Source organism: Canis aureus, chromosome 33, assembly GCF_053574225.1.
Source record: "Canis aureus isolate CA01 chromosome 33, VMU_Caureus_v.1.0, whole genome shotgun sequence".
Taxonomy (NCBI): domain Eukaryota; kingdom Metazoa; phylum Chordata; class Mammalia; order Carnivora; family Canidae; genus Canis; species Canis aureus.
Window position 1 is genome coordinate 18,418,268 of NC_135643.1, and position 16,148 is coordinate 18,434,415.

The following is a 16,148-nucleotide window of genomic DNA, read 5'->3' on the forward strand; positions in this document are numbered from 1 at the left end:
AATGATAATCTAATCAAGACCCTCCCAGATGGTGGCTATACTCACCCCTTCACCTCTTCCTGGATCCCACACTCTCACTATTTTCAATCACTCTCAGTTTAACTTTAAGTAAGAGTTAGATAATTAGGATATATTTTTAGATATAAGTTAAAGTCACAGGATACTTTGAATTTGCAACGTTTACAAATAGTTTAAAAATATGTTCCAGGATATTTAGGCCTGACACCAGAAGTGACACTTGAGTGAAATTCGTCTTTTACTACAGCACTTGCCATTCACTCAGTCTATTCATTTTTTTCTTTTATCTTTTTAAGTATGAACTATGTCCATCAGGAATCAAGTCAAGATTTATTCATCCCATTTTACTTTGCACTGCATGGAATGAGATCACTAAATCTTACCTAAACTGAACCAAAACTTTTGCCGAAGGATAATAAATACTTTTATTCTCACAATTGAAAGAACTGTGTGACAACATGCCAAAGTAGTAAGTGAATCTTAAAAATGCAGTGGAAAACTCACCAGAGGTTTCATCTACTCTCTCGTCTACTATGTGATCCTTCTGATGAACCCATTCACTATTACACTTGAAGTAGATCTGGGTGGCAGGACTGGCTTTACAATACAGGTTCACAGGCTTATTCTTCACGATGTAAGCTTCTTCAGGCTCAATAAGAAAATGTGGTAGAGGTTCAGGTGGATCAGATGGAAAGGTTTCTGGGAGTTCATGAAAAAAGTCGTCGTCTGGCAAAACAAAAAGAAAGAGGAAAACATTCACATCATTGTAGCCACTTGCCATTTACTTGCTATTCATTTAAAAATAATGACTCATGGGTGGCCTGGGTGGGTAGCGCCGCCTTCAGTCCAGGGTGTGATCCTAGAGACCCGGGATCGAGTCCCGTGTCGGGCTTCCTGCATGGAGCCTGCTTCTCTCTCTGCCTGTGTCTCTGCCTCTGCCTCTCTCTCTTTCTGTGTGTCTCTCATGAATAAATAAATAAAATCTTTAAAAATAATGAATAAATAAATAAAATCTTTAAAAACAGTGACTCACAAATAATCTAATTAAGGATTTGTGTGGCCACTATGCACTGGCAGTACATTAGGTCTATGGACTGATTGCTCAATTAATATTTTGGTTGTTATTCTCATTTTTACACATGGCAAAACTCAACATCAGAGAAGATGAATATGTTGCCCTGAGCATGCATATAGTAAATAGCAGAACTGAAATCAAAACCCAGGTTTGTCTCACTCAAAAACTGTGATCTTCCCAATATAGTACTATACCTCCCACTACACAGTTTTCCTCTTGAGAGCTGACAAAAGCAAAAACAATTTCATTAGAAACATCTGTTTGAAAAATATAAGGCTCATAGGTAAACATTAAGTTCTTTGCAAGAAGCTGAGAAGGAACATGAGGAACAAGAAATTAATGATCTTTAGGTACAGATTCAAATCTATCTTTATTTTCAAAAGATGCCATTGCATGACATATTCATTCCATCAAAATGAATATTTACTAAGCTCAGAATTATTTTCAGCACTGCAAATATAGATAATAATATTATCAGTCAATAGTAGATTGATAGTAGAGCCTCGAGTCTACCAATGATGTTTGGTCTTGTTTGGAAACTACACCTCAAATACCAAGTGTATGATATGACTAGTCAAACCTATTCTCATTAGAATATTACTGAGCATTATCATGAAGAACAATAGTCAATAATCTTGTTTTTTATAGCACTGAAAATCATCAAATATATTGCTTCCACTCTCCTGTTTCAAAACCACTGAATAAACAAAACTCCAAAACCACTTGAGATATTTGTACACTTCGTGGTATGTTTTTCATAATGTGGGTTCTTTATGATTCCAAATAGAAACAGAAAATTTAAAAAGTGCACAGAAAATCCTACTATCATATTTCACAAAAGTCAAGGTAAAAAGGCTTTCCGATACACTGAAATTAAGTGAGACCAGATAATTTTCTTCCATGACAGATAGTGGAGAGCAAAACTATTATTCATTCTGTAAGTTGATTAAGTACCCCAGCCTAATATGTAATGTTAAAGGGGTGAGGTCACAATTAAAAGTTTTTACAAGTTCTTTAAAAGTATACACATTCAGTAGCAAATGCATGATACAGTATGGGTAAAGACTGGTTGGGCATATATTACCATAGAACTCATTTCATCACTCATTTAGTTGCCCTGTTTGGGGATATGGCCATTAGTAAAATGGACATTGGTCTGCTAAGAAACCTGGCCTGGCACTTTTTCCATCTAGCTCATAGGATAGTTGTGGAAGAGGACCCAAGTTTGATTTTTGCCAATATGTTCTGCAGTACAAATTCGCTTGCTTGCATCACAGACACAGCTAGCTAGCTTTCAAAGCTCTCCACAATTATAAATTTCTGACACTGGGATGTAAATGATGCTTCCCGCAGCTGGCTTTATCACTTCCTTAATTTGCTTGCTTCTGGCAGGGCATCATTTCTGCTTTTTCCATTGTTGAACATCAAGGATCCAAACTGTCAGCTAACTAAAGAATAACCTTGTTTCCATCAACTTCGGCCTCTTTAATCAATATGCAGGAACACTCAAAACAGAAAGGCAAAGGAACGGGGAAGTAAGGTATCGACAGATCCATCAACATAAAGTTGAGGTCTTGAAGGCCTTATTCACTTTTTGTTATTTTTTCCTCCAATGCACTTATTGTTATATGTGATAATAGATATCAGACTCAAATTCAGTAAAATGTTAGTTGTTTTTTGTTACTATTACTCAAGGAGGCAGAGGGTTGATTCAATTTTTTAAAATACTGCTGTATATTTATGCATATAGAAAGGTGTATGTATTTTGTAACAATGTATTTATTTAAGTTTGTAAGATATCAAAAGCTTTCCTTTCAGTCATCATTTCAGAAAGTGAGATTTTTTTTTAGAAGGAATTATGATTGTAAAATATCACGTTCCTGTATACTACTTTACCTGTAGCCAAATACTTATGTATTCACATCCTACAGAAAGTCAGGCACTAAAAATTGATTACTCTTCCTTGCCAAAAGCATGTACTCCTTCCTTCTGATTATTTTACTGTAAACTACTGGGGAGACTAATGGAAGTTGGGAAAGTCACACATATGTTTTCAACTCAAAAAGGGTTCCGTTAAGTGCTGCAAAAAATAGTAATAATTTAATAATGTATTTAAAAGAAGTAGGGCAGCCCTGGTGGCTCAGCGGTTTAGCGCTGCCTTTAGCCCAAGGTGTGATCCTGGAGACCCGGGATGGAGTCCCACATCGGGCTCCCTGCATGGAGCCTGCTTCTCCCTCTGCTGTGTCTCTGCCTCTCTCTCTTTCTCTCTCTCTCTCTCTCTCTGTATCTCTCATGACTAAATAAATAAAATCTTTTAAAAAAGAGATGTATGGACAAACTAATTTTGTATTTAATTGTGAGTTTTTACTTTACTATCAGTGAAAAGAAATAATTCTGTCTTGGTTTGAAGTTTCATAAAATTTTTGATTTTTCAAGGTGTTTGTTAAATAACACTTACTATGCAACTTATTAAGGAATGGTTTCCATCATTTGAAACATTTTCATCATGTGGTAAATCCAGTGTTTCTTTTACATATTATTCCAGTTTTTGCATAAACTCCATCTTTTAAGTTTGATCTGGGGAGATGCCTTAACCAATGACAACATATTAGTTTCCTACTATTTCTTATAATACACATACAGTGTTTAAGTCTATGCCTAGATAAAATAACATTAGGCAATATGGCACATTACTTCTAATACTCAATTCAGGGGATGGGAATGATAAAGATAATTTTCAAGACCCTGAGACAGTAAGATAAGTATAATGGGGTAATTTGACAAAATGGGAATGGAATGTTTATCAGTGGGATAATGATTATCCTAGCTCTGCTTGGAAATTCTTCTTCATTTCCAACAGGTGGCCTGGATACCATGCCCAACCATGTCAAATGGCCTAAACAATATCCCCCACCATGCGGTCAAGTATGCTAAGACAATATTTTCTTTGCTCTAGACAGCAATGGTAAGTATCAGCATTAATTTCAGAAATTGTCTTTTCATGGAATTTCATCTTAATTTTTTTTCTAGAGTATGTTTTGAAAATCAAGCAAGTCGTTTCTCTTCAATCAAAATTATAAAGGAAAACTTATGAGTATTTAAATATCCAACATGGTTACAGCCATATGTATTTAACAGGGGAAATTATTATCTCCAAATATCATGTATTTAACAAGGAAAAAATGATCATCTGCAAATGAGCATCTACAAATACCTCTTCATGAATGCTTAGCTCCTCTGCACTATGTATACATTTGCCTTGCACACATATGGAGGGATCTACTTTTCAGTTTTAGTAACAAGTTTTATGCAACTATTACCAATTGTTAAATATTTCTGGCTTTTGAAAAACAATGCTAGAATGAAAGCTGTTTTGAAGGCAGGAATTATTGTAATTTTCATTTTTATTTTACATTAAGTCTGCCACAGTGCCAGGCACATTGTAGGAAGGTCAATAACAATCTTATAAAAGCATGAATATTACACAAATGGCAACTGTGATCATTCAGAAAGTGTTCACAAGATATTTTAGAGTTCATAGTACCTCATATGAATTTACAAATACCAGAGGTTGTAACAGTAGTAAGGTCTACAAACTTGACAGGATACAAAATTTGTGTGGCCTAATGCAGAGTGAAAATTTGGGGATTCTCATTGTATTAAGAATTCTGAAACAGTGACAGATGAACATTTTATTTTTATTTTTATTTATTTTATTTTATTTTTTATTTTTATTTTTTTCAGATGAACTTTAAATGAAGAGTCCTGTGTGACAGCACAGGTCACGTATCCACAAAATTGATCCTGTCTAAAATGTCAGTTAACCAAACATTCTACTTCACGGAAAAATCTGAGAATTAAAATTATGTAGTGGATGTTTGTTTTAGAACTTACTTGCTATTCCCCAGCTTCTTATGGTGATTAGATGTCTTCCAAATGAATCATGGCTTTCCAGAGAAAAACTCAGTCTTCAAATAGGTCTCTAAGGAAGTGTGTTTGCAATGGTGTGCAAGGGACAGTGTGCAATTTTATTTGTTCACGGCTTTCCCTTTGGATGTACTCCAGTGCCCATTCATGTGTCTAATCGAAAACAAGTAAAATCCCCACCACACTGAAACTAAATCTTTCAGGGCACTAGAAGACTCTTTAATACATGGATAATACAGTTTGAGATTTTGAAGTTCAATACATGGAGATAACAAGGTTTGAGATTCTACCTTGAGTTGATAGACTATTTACTGAGATCATCTGCTAGCGTAGAATTCATTTTACTATCCAAATAAACCGGCTTTCTGACACTATTAAGGACATGCTACAAAACTTGAAGCTATAAAAGAACAATTCGTTTTTTTTCAGCAGGGAGATCAGTGAGTGCATCCTATTACTACTTTATCTCTTAATATAAATAACCAGAGATCCCTGAAATCTTCAGAGAGATAATGGGAACTCAATTTGTGAACAGCAACTTCAGACAATGAACTTATTTCTGGCAACATACCATTTATCCCAAATTATTATATGTTGTATAAAGGCAAACCCCAGATGCCGATATGGATGCACTATGCTAGCTGGGTCATATGACTTGATTAATAAAATCGCTAAACAAGTGTCCTGCATGGAGTTCATTTAAATTAACAAAGTAAATTTTCCAAAGTTGGTTTTATTCTGTACATTGAATTCACTATTAACTTAAAAGTATAATTGCCTTTTCAATTTAGATGTAACATTATTATTCATTTCACCTTTCTGTAACACCTGACTTAATTTTCTACTTTCTATCATTACCCAATATTGATATTGCCATTTTTATCTTATTATGAGATAAATCTCAATATTTCCTTTTCTGTTAAATAGCCTTTGCTTTTCCATTTATATACAAGAAGAGAAAGCTTTGTAACATGTATTATTTTTATAGACTTTCATTCCACCTAAATCTTGACAGGAAAATATTATGCTATGAACATCAATCTAGGAGGCTTAGGTTGCTGGTTTTATTGCTATGTATCAAGCCTTAATTTTCATCAACTTAATACATAAGTTTCTATATTTCTGAATCATAAGACTTAAACTATTATTGCTTATATCATAAAATATAGGACTATTATCTCTTTGTCTGAGACCTGAAGCGTATTCTTCTGAAATGGAATTTACTTCCAAATGATTCAAGAGCAATTTAAAATGAATGACTGCAAAGCTAATTTTATCTGCATTTGGCTGCCCATCCATCAGAGAGATAATTCATGATATATTACAACAAAAGGCAGCTGAAATTAACTATTTGAATGAGACTCTAGCTTATTTTTAACATTTTGATTAAAATATCCTTTGGAAGACAAAGACTATGGTCTATATTTCAAGCAACAATTTAATGGATTCATCATTTAAATTTAAGTAGCTGAATACATAATGCCTTAAATGTATTACACAATTTGGAGGTACTGCATGATTCCAACTCCAAAACAAAAAAAAAACTTTTTTTTTCTTCTTTTAAAGAAATACTTTAAAAATCATGCTAGACATGATTAATGGTGACATGGAGTCAACATGCTATTTGGAGATGCACTTACTTGTGAAAGAGAGGCACCTTCTCTGCCCCAGTTTAAGCCTTTATGATCCCTGAATTTTACTAATATAAAGTCTTCCTAAATGTTTTGCTACCTACAGTCTTTACCTCTGCTACATGGTCTATACCATGCTCTTAGAAAATGTTTTCAGGGGATCCCTGGATGGCTCGGCGGTTTGGCGCCTGCCTTTGGCCCAAGGCGTGATCCTGGAGTCCCGGGATCCAGTCCCACATCGGGCTCCCGGCATGGAGCCTGCTTCTCCCTCTGCCTGTGTCTCTGCCTCTCTCTCTCTCTCTGTGTCTATCATAAATAAATAAATAAATATTTAAAAAAAACAAAATGTTTTCAAAAATACACTTACTCCCTTTCTCAATTAATTTAATAAAAACAATGTAAAGCATGATGGTAAGTTATTTTTGCTCATCAGATTAGCTAAAATATATTGTATGGTTGATGAGGAGTAGGGGAAATGTGCCTCTGCATATATTGGCTATAGTATAAACTGGCACCATGGTAGAGAAAAATGGACAATATAAGAAAAATTAAATCTCTGCACACCTCCAAATAGTTTATCCCATTTCTTGGAATGTATCTTACAGACATAATGGCATTTATAGGTGTGTGTGTATGTGTGTGTGTATATACGTGTATGTGTATGTATATGCATATATATGGATATGTGTATGGATATGTATCTATATACATTATGATGAATATATCCATATACATTATGGATATACATTATATATGTATATATAATAGACATTGTACATATATACATAGGTACACAAATATTTTACTGCAGCACTGTTTATTAAAAAATAAATGAAAAATTTCAACAGAAGTCAGCTGGAATTAACTATTTGAATGAGAACAACTAAAAATCAACTGAGGGATGGTTAGGTAATTATGATATGTCCCACTCTTTTGCCAATAAAAATAAGGAGCAGATTTGTATGTATTAAATTAGAAGGGCAATCATTAGTCATCTAAGCAAATAAAGAAGTTTTTGACCAATCTGCATAGAATGATGCCACTTTTTAGAAAGAAAGAAGAGAAGAGAAGAGAAGAGAAGAGAAGAGAAGAGAAGAGAAGAGAGAGGAGAGGAGAGGAGAGGAGAGGAGAGGAGAGGAGAGGAGAGGAGAGGAGAGGAGAGGAGAGAAGAGGAGAAGAGGAGAAGAGGAGAAGAGAAGAGAAAGAAGAGAAGGGAAGGGAAGGGAAGGGAAGGGAAGGGAAGGGAAGGGAAGGGAAGGGAAGAGAAGAGAAGAGAAGAGAAGAGAAGAGAAGAGAAGAGAAGAGAAGAGAAGAAGAGAGAAGAAGAGAGAAGAAGAGAAGAGAAGAGAAGGTGGGTGGGAGGGAGGGAGGAAGAAAGAAAGAAAGAATATGCAACACCTAGGTGAGTATTTGAATAACCCGGTAACGGCCTTGCCAAGGCGGCAAATCAAACTAGCCATCACACTTCCCACAACATTGCCACCCTGTTTTGTAACTCTTACTCAATTTTCAGTTATCAGACATCCTTTCTTCTGAAGGCCTCCGCACCTCCAAATCCTGGACTTCAGTCCCTTATATCATCTCCCACTGCTCTCTACTCTCCTTGTTTATTATTTCTTCCCCACTAAAAGGCAAGTTCAGAGCTTTAGGAACAGTGCTTATCTTGATTCATTTCTGCATAACCAATACCTAGTCCAGTACCTGGCATGGACTTCAAGGTTTTCTTTTCTTTTTTCCTTTCCATTTGAATTATTGTTCCTAATTAAGTTCCTATATGATAAGATAGAAGTATATAGGAATTAGTCTAGCAACAGAAATAATGAGAAGAAATCCTTACTCAAAATATAATAGAAATATATATACCTAGAAGGTGGTCCCATCCCCACATTAAAAAATTATACGGATCCCATCCTCACATTAAAAAATTATATATATCTTCTATGCAAGTATTAATGTCATATATCATGACATGTAACAACAGCCTTTGACTAAATATATTCTCTCACTAAGTAAGCAAAGTTGAATCTAAAACATTTGTGTGTGGAAAATATGATGCATCTAATTACTGTGTCTCCTCAACCTCCCGGCCTCATTTGACACTTGACTTCATTGTACTACTCACTCCTTTTTGAAACTTTCTCCTCTCTTGGGAACTGTGCATTAGCAATAGATTGCTTCTTATCCTGTATCTTTGACCTTTCTCTATGTTTTGTGCTGTTTGAGTACAGTCAGTCTTACCGAGGTTCTCTCCTTTAGTTTCTCCCTTGGGCATCCCATCCACAACTTTGGCTTTAATTATCGGATCATGTCACACACACCATCTTCCACTCCATCCCTTGCTTCTTAAAATCTGTGATGCCTTTGCATTGACCAAGAATGAAATCAGATTCCTTACCAAGGCCAATGAGGACCCAACTGATCTGACTGCTGCTGGCCTTTATGTCTCATTTCCTACCCTCATGTCCTTTTCACCACTCTGAAGACAGACAGTATTTGTATCTTTGAACACATCAAAATCAGTCCTACCCTAGGGCATTTGTAGAAGCTCTTCATTCCTCTAGAAAATATCTCTCTTCTTCTTGCCATTTAGGCTTCAGCTCAACACGTCTCCTGCACAAGGAGATTCCTGGTTACCCAATCTCAATCTCTTGATGTGTTTCTTCAAGAACACATCATTCTATTTGATTTCTCTTTATCATCTATCACTCTCAAATCAGCTTGTTTGCTAAGTTAGTTGCCTCTTTTCTTTTTCCCTCCCACAAAACTCAAAGCTTTATGGGATTGGAATACTTTATTTTGTTCAACACTATCCTTAGCATCAACATCAGATGAATATCTTCCTTCTAAAACTAGCTTCTCTTTCTGACTAAACTCCTTTTTTTCTGATTGTAATATCATTCTCACAGTCAGATGCTTGGAGTACTGCCTCCCCGTCAGGTCCAATTCATCTACGTGTACAAAGAATATCAACTCCATATTGTCTCTCTCACCATCAAACTCTATTCTCCTTTTCATTGCCACTGCTTAAAGTGAAGTCCATACCACTTGTAAATGGATTATTACAAGAGTTACACTACTGACTTGCTTTGCTGCAGACTTGCTCCTGACTTTCTTTCTCAATTCCAGCTATCCCATATCTAAATGGAAGGCGGAATCATAACAACTTCTGCTGGAAACTTTGTGTTCAACAGAACAAGGCCAAAAATTTACTCAGTTTTCAGTTCATTTACCACCATTCCACCAAAGCTAAAGTTGGTGATTCTATATTCCACACTAAGGTAGCTTTGTAAATGTTTTCCCACATGCATATGTTGCTGTGCACATGATGTCTTATTTCATATTGACTCTTCACTGCCTATCTCAATGCCATTGAAAATCTACTTCTAATCCTCCCAGAGATAACTGTTTCTTATTGTTCAATTGTCAAAATCCTTTAATGCAATTTGAGAGTCCCAGTCATTTTTATATTCCTTACTGTTGTCCAGCTGCATCATATATCTAGTAGCTTCTAAAATTTTTCCTCAATTGAAGTGAACACATCTAAAATTGATTATTAGCTACAAGAACTATGAAAAATATGAATTACTTCTCCATAGTAAAGTATTATGATAATTCAAATTATCTTGAATATATGTCTATATATTTACACTTATCAAAAAAATCTATATTTTTTTAACTTCGATGGGAATTTTCTTTTTTTTAAAGATTTTTCTTATTTATTTATTAATAGAGACACACAGAGAGAGAGAGAGCAGAGACACAGTCAGAGGGAGAAGTGGGCTCTATACAGGGAGCCCGAGGCAGGACTCCATCATCCCAGGTCTCCAGGATCACGCCCCGGACCACAGGTGGCGCTAAACCGCTGCGCCACTGGGGCTGCCCCTTGATGGAAATTTTCAAGTATGTGAAAAATGACAGAATGAAAAAACTAAACATCCATAACCCAGCTTCCAGGAATTTCAAAATCCACATGTAAAGGAAACTGAACATATCTGAGTGCTAGGAAGAAACAGCAAAGGAGACAAATGTCACCAGATTAAGAAAAAAAAATAAATTAAAAATGTTGGAAACTATGAAAATAAAATCTATGGCAATATGCATACAATGTTCAGCCATAAAATTAAGACTTAAAAATAATATTGATCTGTAATGAGAACACACAATTTAGTTTTTAGAATGTAACCATTAAAAAACTATAATCTCAGATTCCACATGCTATTAGAAACTCTTAGTGTCTTTGGAATGAAGAAATTATCCCTTAAATCTAGTGAAATAATTATTAATACACCCGAAATATATAGTACTCCATATATCCATAATGGATTTCATGAATATAGGAAACTTTAAAGTTATAAAATCTTGATCTTTCCTAGGATTCCCCCAAGCTACACAAATAAGAGTTGTCTGACTTTTTCCTTTTTCTCATTTCCAACATAAAAACAATCAACAATCCTACTAGTTTTATGGCCTACAAGTTTCTTGAATCTGCTTCTTTTTCTCTGATTCCACTGCCATCATCATTTCTTGCCAGAACACTTTCAAAGCCTCATAGTCGGTATCCTTTGCTTCTTGACTAAAGCAAGATCTAAGCCACTTCTCTGCTTAAAATCCCAAACCTCATTTCCTATAAGATAAATGCAAACTCATCAATATGATATAAAAGCTCCTCCATGATCTAACGTGTGCCTACCGTCCCACCTTCCTTTCTTACCACTCCATTCCTTGACCTCTCTACATTCCAGCAATACATACCATCTACTGTCCTCTGGACACAACATGCAGTTTCTACACTTTCTCTTCACTGACCCTCCTCTCCTTTTTTACCGCCACCTCTTCAGCTTCTAAGCTCCAGCTCAGGCATCATTTCTTCCAGGAAGTTTTCTCTGCCATTCCTGCCTCTGCCAGCCTAGAGCCTATTTCTCCCCTAGTCCTACATTCATATTTGTTAGGGCCTTACAAATACTTCTAACACTGCATTTTATAATAGTTTTATAGCGAACTAACTGGCTCATATTCATCTTTGAATAGTTGGTGCTTATTATAGGGAAAAGTTTTCAATTAGCAATAATCACGCCTCAGATAAACCACATTGGTTACAATACCACCACTGTGCAAATCCTGGTACTTGTTATAATTTTTGGAACTGAATATATACTTTCTGAATAAATGGGTGCAGGGCTTTCTGTGTCTAGGTGAGAACACAGACTTTGTGTTCTCATAACTATGAATTGGGTAATTGCTATGAAAATAGACTTTGGGATCCCACAGACTTGGATTTGAGTCTCAGCACCACTTTTTACTATGTGTATGACTTTTGAGATTTCACCTAATCTCAGTTTCCATGTCTATAAAATGGGTAGGCAAAACAATGTGGTGATAGTGTGTGGGGTACATGAAATAAGGCAATAGGAATGGTTCAGCAGGGAGCTGACCACAGATAGATCTTCACATATGATAACTATTTGTATTGTTTTTTGTTATACTGCTGTTGTGGATATTGAGCTACTCTCATTTTCCTAAATACACTCGAACACTTCTAATCTTCCAGAAGTATCCTTTCTGGCCTGTGCCTTTACCAAGCCTGTTCCTACTCTTCTTTCCAAGTTCATTGTAAGTTTTAACCCCTCCATGAAGTTATTCAAGACTCGTTCAGCATGGGTTTGTTGCCTTCTCTCTGTATTAACATTGCACAATATGACTTGCTATTTCATTGCATTTCACTTGACCTTTTCTGCACTCCACTACACAGAGAGTCTATTTATTTTTATTTTTATTTTATTTTATTTTTTTAAATTTTTATTTATTTATGATAGTCATCACACACACACACAGAGAGAGAGAGAGAGAGAGAGGCAGAGACATAGGCAGAGGGAGAAGCAGGCTCCATGCACCGGGAGCCCGACGTGGGATTCGATCCCGGGTCTCCAAGATCGCGCCCTGGGCCAAAGGCAGGCGCTAAACCGCTGTGCCACCCAGGGATCCCCAGAGAGTCTATTTAAATACAGTTACGTGGGCAGCCTGAGTGGCTCAGCGGTTTAGCACTGCCTTCAGCCCAGGGCATGATCCTGGAGTCCCGGGATCAAGTCCCACATCGGGCTCCCTGCATGGAGCTTGCTTCTCCCTCTGCCTGTGTCTCTGCCTCTCTTTCTCTCTCTGTGTGTCTCTCATGAATAAATAAAAATAAAAAATAAATAAAATAAAATAATAAATAAAGTGACGTGTAATCAATTCATGAATCTGTAGCACCCAGCCATATTTGGTACATGGCAGGACCAAAACATGGCATTTGTTGAGTAAACTGATGAAAAGATAGATAAATCCCTAATACTGTAAGTTTCTAGATTTTTTTTCAAATGCAGAAGTGAATACTCTTCATTTTCCTACTTTGTGAAAAATAAAACTTTAGTTGTTGTATTACTGTCCTCTTAAGAGTCCTCATTCTTGGGCAGTCCCGGTGGCGCAGCGGTTTAGCGCTGCCTACAGCCCAGGGTGTGATCCTGGGGACCCGGGATCGAATCCCACATCGGGCTCCCTGCATGGAGTCTGCTTCTCCCTCCGCCTGCCTCTGCTTTTCTCTCTCTCTCTCTCTCTCTTTCTATCATGAATAAATAAATAAAATCTTAAAAAAATAAAAATTTGGGCAAAATTTATAAACAAAATTCAGACTGTACTTTCTCATTAATAATATCCCATTATGCCAACACCATGCACCTTACCACTTCTCAAAATAGGTTTGCTTTCAGGGACTGATTTAGAGGAGTCAGCAAGAGGTGGTAAAAGGAACACGGCTGTGAGTTGGGACCTCGGTGCTGGTCCTGGTCACTTTCCCAATGATCCACTGCTTTTTAAAGTGTAGCTAGGCAGACAGGTTGATAAGTAAGTCTGTGTGAACAAAAATCCATGGTGTGAGTACACCATACACATAAAGAGCAGAGATTTGAAAATGTGAGAGCTCTCTAGAAGTCCTCTAGTCAAGAAGTCTATGCTTCCATCATGACTGTGCTTGGGACTGTGGGAGAGGGGCCAGGAATTTGATGGTGGGGAGAAATACTCAGAGAATTGTTTTATTTCTTTGTGCTCTGTCTCCCTGCCTGGATGGCTGTATGAGAACTGGGGGGTGGGGACACCATGGGTGAGTACTGATTATGGCTGTAGAGAAGTCATTTGTTGCATAGTTAAATATCTACATAGAATTTTGGTTCAACTGTCTCATTTTATAGAAGAGGAAGCTGAGGCCCAGACAGTCTGAGTGACTTGTCTGATATTTCATGACTATTATGTGGCAGGAGTAGACATCCCACACCAATCTCAAGATTTCATGGCTCTGGTATGTATTTTCTGATTATGTAAGTTCTGTAGCACCATTTCAATACTCCCTTCTAATTCACCTGATAATTTATTTTATCTTCTTATTTTTGAGCTACCCCATAGACTATTGCCTTTTTGATGTTATTATTTATAAAAATTGCACATTTTAAATTTTATTTGTTCTAGTTGCTAAAATTCTATAATAAAGAAACAGAAATGGAAATTCACTCCTCAAGCTTCCTCCCACTCCCCAATTCTACCAACTGTGTTTTGTTCTGGACCTTTCTCTATGTGGTTATTTATGTATGTGCAAATATGTGTGGATACAGATATAGGAATAAAATATAAAAGGAAATATGTATGCATATATTTTGTGCTGACTACCGCTTTTCATAGTAAATTCTCTGGCTCACTTGATCCATCACTTGCCAAAGTTGGTGTTATCATATGCCTACTATGTTCCAATCACTGTCCTACAATGTTTAGGATAAGCTAACATCCAATGTTAAAAATAGAAACATTAACAACTAACAACCCCTGCACATTTATGGTTTTAATAATGTTTGCATGACACCAAAATTTCTGCACATGTTTAAAACAGGAACAAACAAGCATCACAATCTTTATTAATATCATTGTTATCTTTAGTTCTGGTTATTGAATTCTGGATCCATGTGTGGGTCTTTTTAAAAATTATATGTGACATAAATTCACATGAGATATAAATTCACATTTCATGACTTTGCCGCAAATGATTAATTCACTTATTGTGCGAGGGTACTGTTTATGAACCAATATCCCCACTTTTTATAGCTTTTGATGGAGCAAATGGCATTCTTCCAAAATTTACTGTTTTGAAAGAGCATATACCCAGTATACTATAGAAGACAGGGTATGAATCACCTCCAGCAAGGTACAGGGTTGGTTAATGTTTCACATTTTCACCTCCACTGCCACTGGAAATCACAATACTTGACACTGGGTTACAAAATTATTAAACTTTAAAGTAGCAACACTTCCTTCTCCATGTGAGACCTCACTTCTCCTTGACACTTTACTCCTAAAATCCCCTTAGGCTCCTGGCCTTTTCTCTCTGCCTCTAACCCCCGTAACTAATTAAATCTGGACAAGTCTTCGGTGAAAATAGTTTTCCTTCAAAGTTATTCATTCAAAGTTCCCCTTAAGGCATTCTTTGTCACTTTAGCCTAGCCTGCCATCTTTACATGCAGTTGAAAGAGGTAAGCTATTTTTATAAAATAAAAACTCTTTCACGACCTAGGTCTACCTTGATGTTTCAGATAAAGACTACGACTACATCTTGAAATATGACAAATGCTTCAACACTGTTAGAAGTTTACAAGTAAACAACAAATTCCAAAGACTCTGGTCTCATTTAAAGACAGCTAAACTAAAAAAAAAAAAAAAAAAGAAAAGTACTATTATATTTGGAAGTACTTTTGTTGGGGTCTATAAATGAATTCTTTGACAAAAATGGAAAAGGATTAACCAACTAGTGTAGCTGAACTTATTCCCAATAAGTTTGTTTTTCGAATTATGTCAGTCCTCAGAGTTAAGCAGCACTATTAATAATGTTACGTATTTAGAAGAAAACAAAAACGAAGATCAAAGGAAATAAGGAGATAAAACTGGAAATACAGCACTACTAAGGTATTTTCTCTGCTAAGATCAAATTAAAACTTGTCACGTTGCCAATTTAAACCTTCTTCTACATTTTAAAATTAACAGGAAATATTACTTTTTATTTTATTTAAAAATGTAAAGATCAGCCACATACCATCTGCTGTTGATCCAGGGTACTCAAACTCTAGGGCAAAAGATTGAATGAGATTTAATGATGGGCTCCACCATTACTTGCTCAAAGCCAGAGACTCAGTCTAAGAAGATGTGAAGGAGGTTTTATTTATGAAACTATTTTAAAAATTATTTAATGATATCATATTGCCATCTCATTTTTTATCTACCCTATGGATGCAACTTTTATAATAAAGTTCTTATGCTTTTCTTTCTTAAAATTTTTTTGTTCATGAGAGACACACAGAGAGAGGCAGAGACATAAGCAGAGGGAGAAGCAGGCTCCCTGCAAGGAACCCGATGTAAAACATGATCCCAGGACCCCAGGATGACAACCTGAGCCAAAGGCAGATCCTCAAGCACTGAGCCACCCAGGT

At 36.2% G+C, this 16,148-nt stretch overlaps 1 protein-coding gene, 1 long non-coding RNA gene and 1 other non-coding gene across 4 annotated transcripts in view; 1 reads left to right on the top strand and 2 right to left on the bottom strand.

Moving 5' to 3' along the window:
* The window catches only part of LOC144304372 (uncharacterized), a 45,295-nt gene extending 39,587 nt beyond the window's left edge, over positions 1-5,708 (top strand). Inside the window, exons 7-8 of the long non-coding RNA XR_013371265.1 lie at positions 3,954-4,058; positions 4,838-5,708. This is a non-coding gene — a long non-coding RNA (uncharacterized LOC144304372). The remainder of the gene's footprint in view (positions 1-3,953; positions 4,059-4,837) is intronic.
* The window catches only part of UNC5C (unc-5 netrin receptor C), a 351,448-nt gene that overhangs the window by 150,892 nt on the left and 184,408 nt on the right, over positions 1-16,148 (bottom strand). For both annotated transcript variants that reach the window (XM_077882935.1, XM_077882934.1), the window contains exon 2: positions 523-744. In XM_077882935.1, coding sequence (XP_077739061.1) covers positions 523-744 — 222 coding nt within the window. The remainder of the gene's footprint in view (positions 1-522; positions 745-16,148) is intronic.
* LOC144304405 (U4 spliceosomal RNA) lies at positions 11,626-11,770 on the bottom strand. The gene has a single exon (XR_013371319.1). It is a non-coding gene; the product is annotated as a U4 spliceosomal RNA (small nuclear RNA).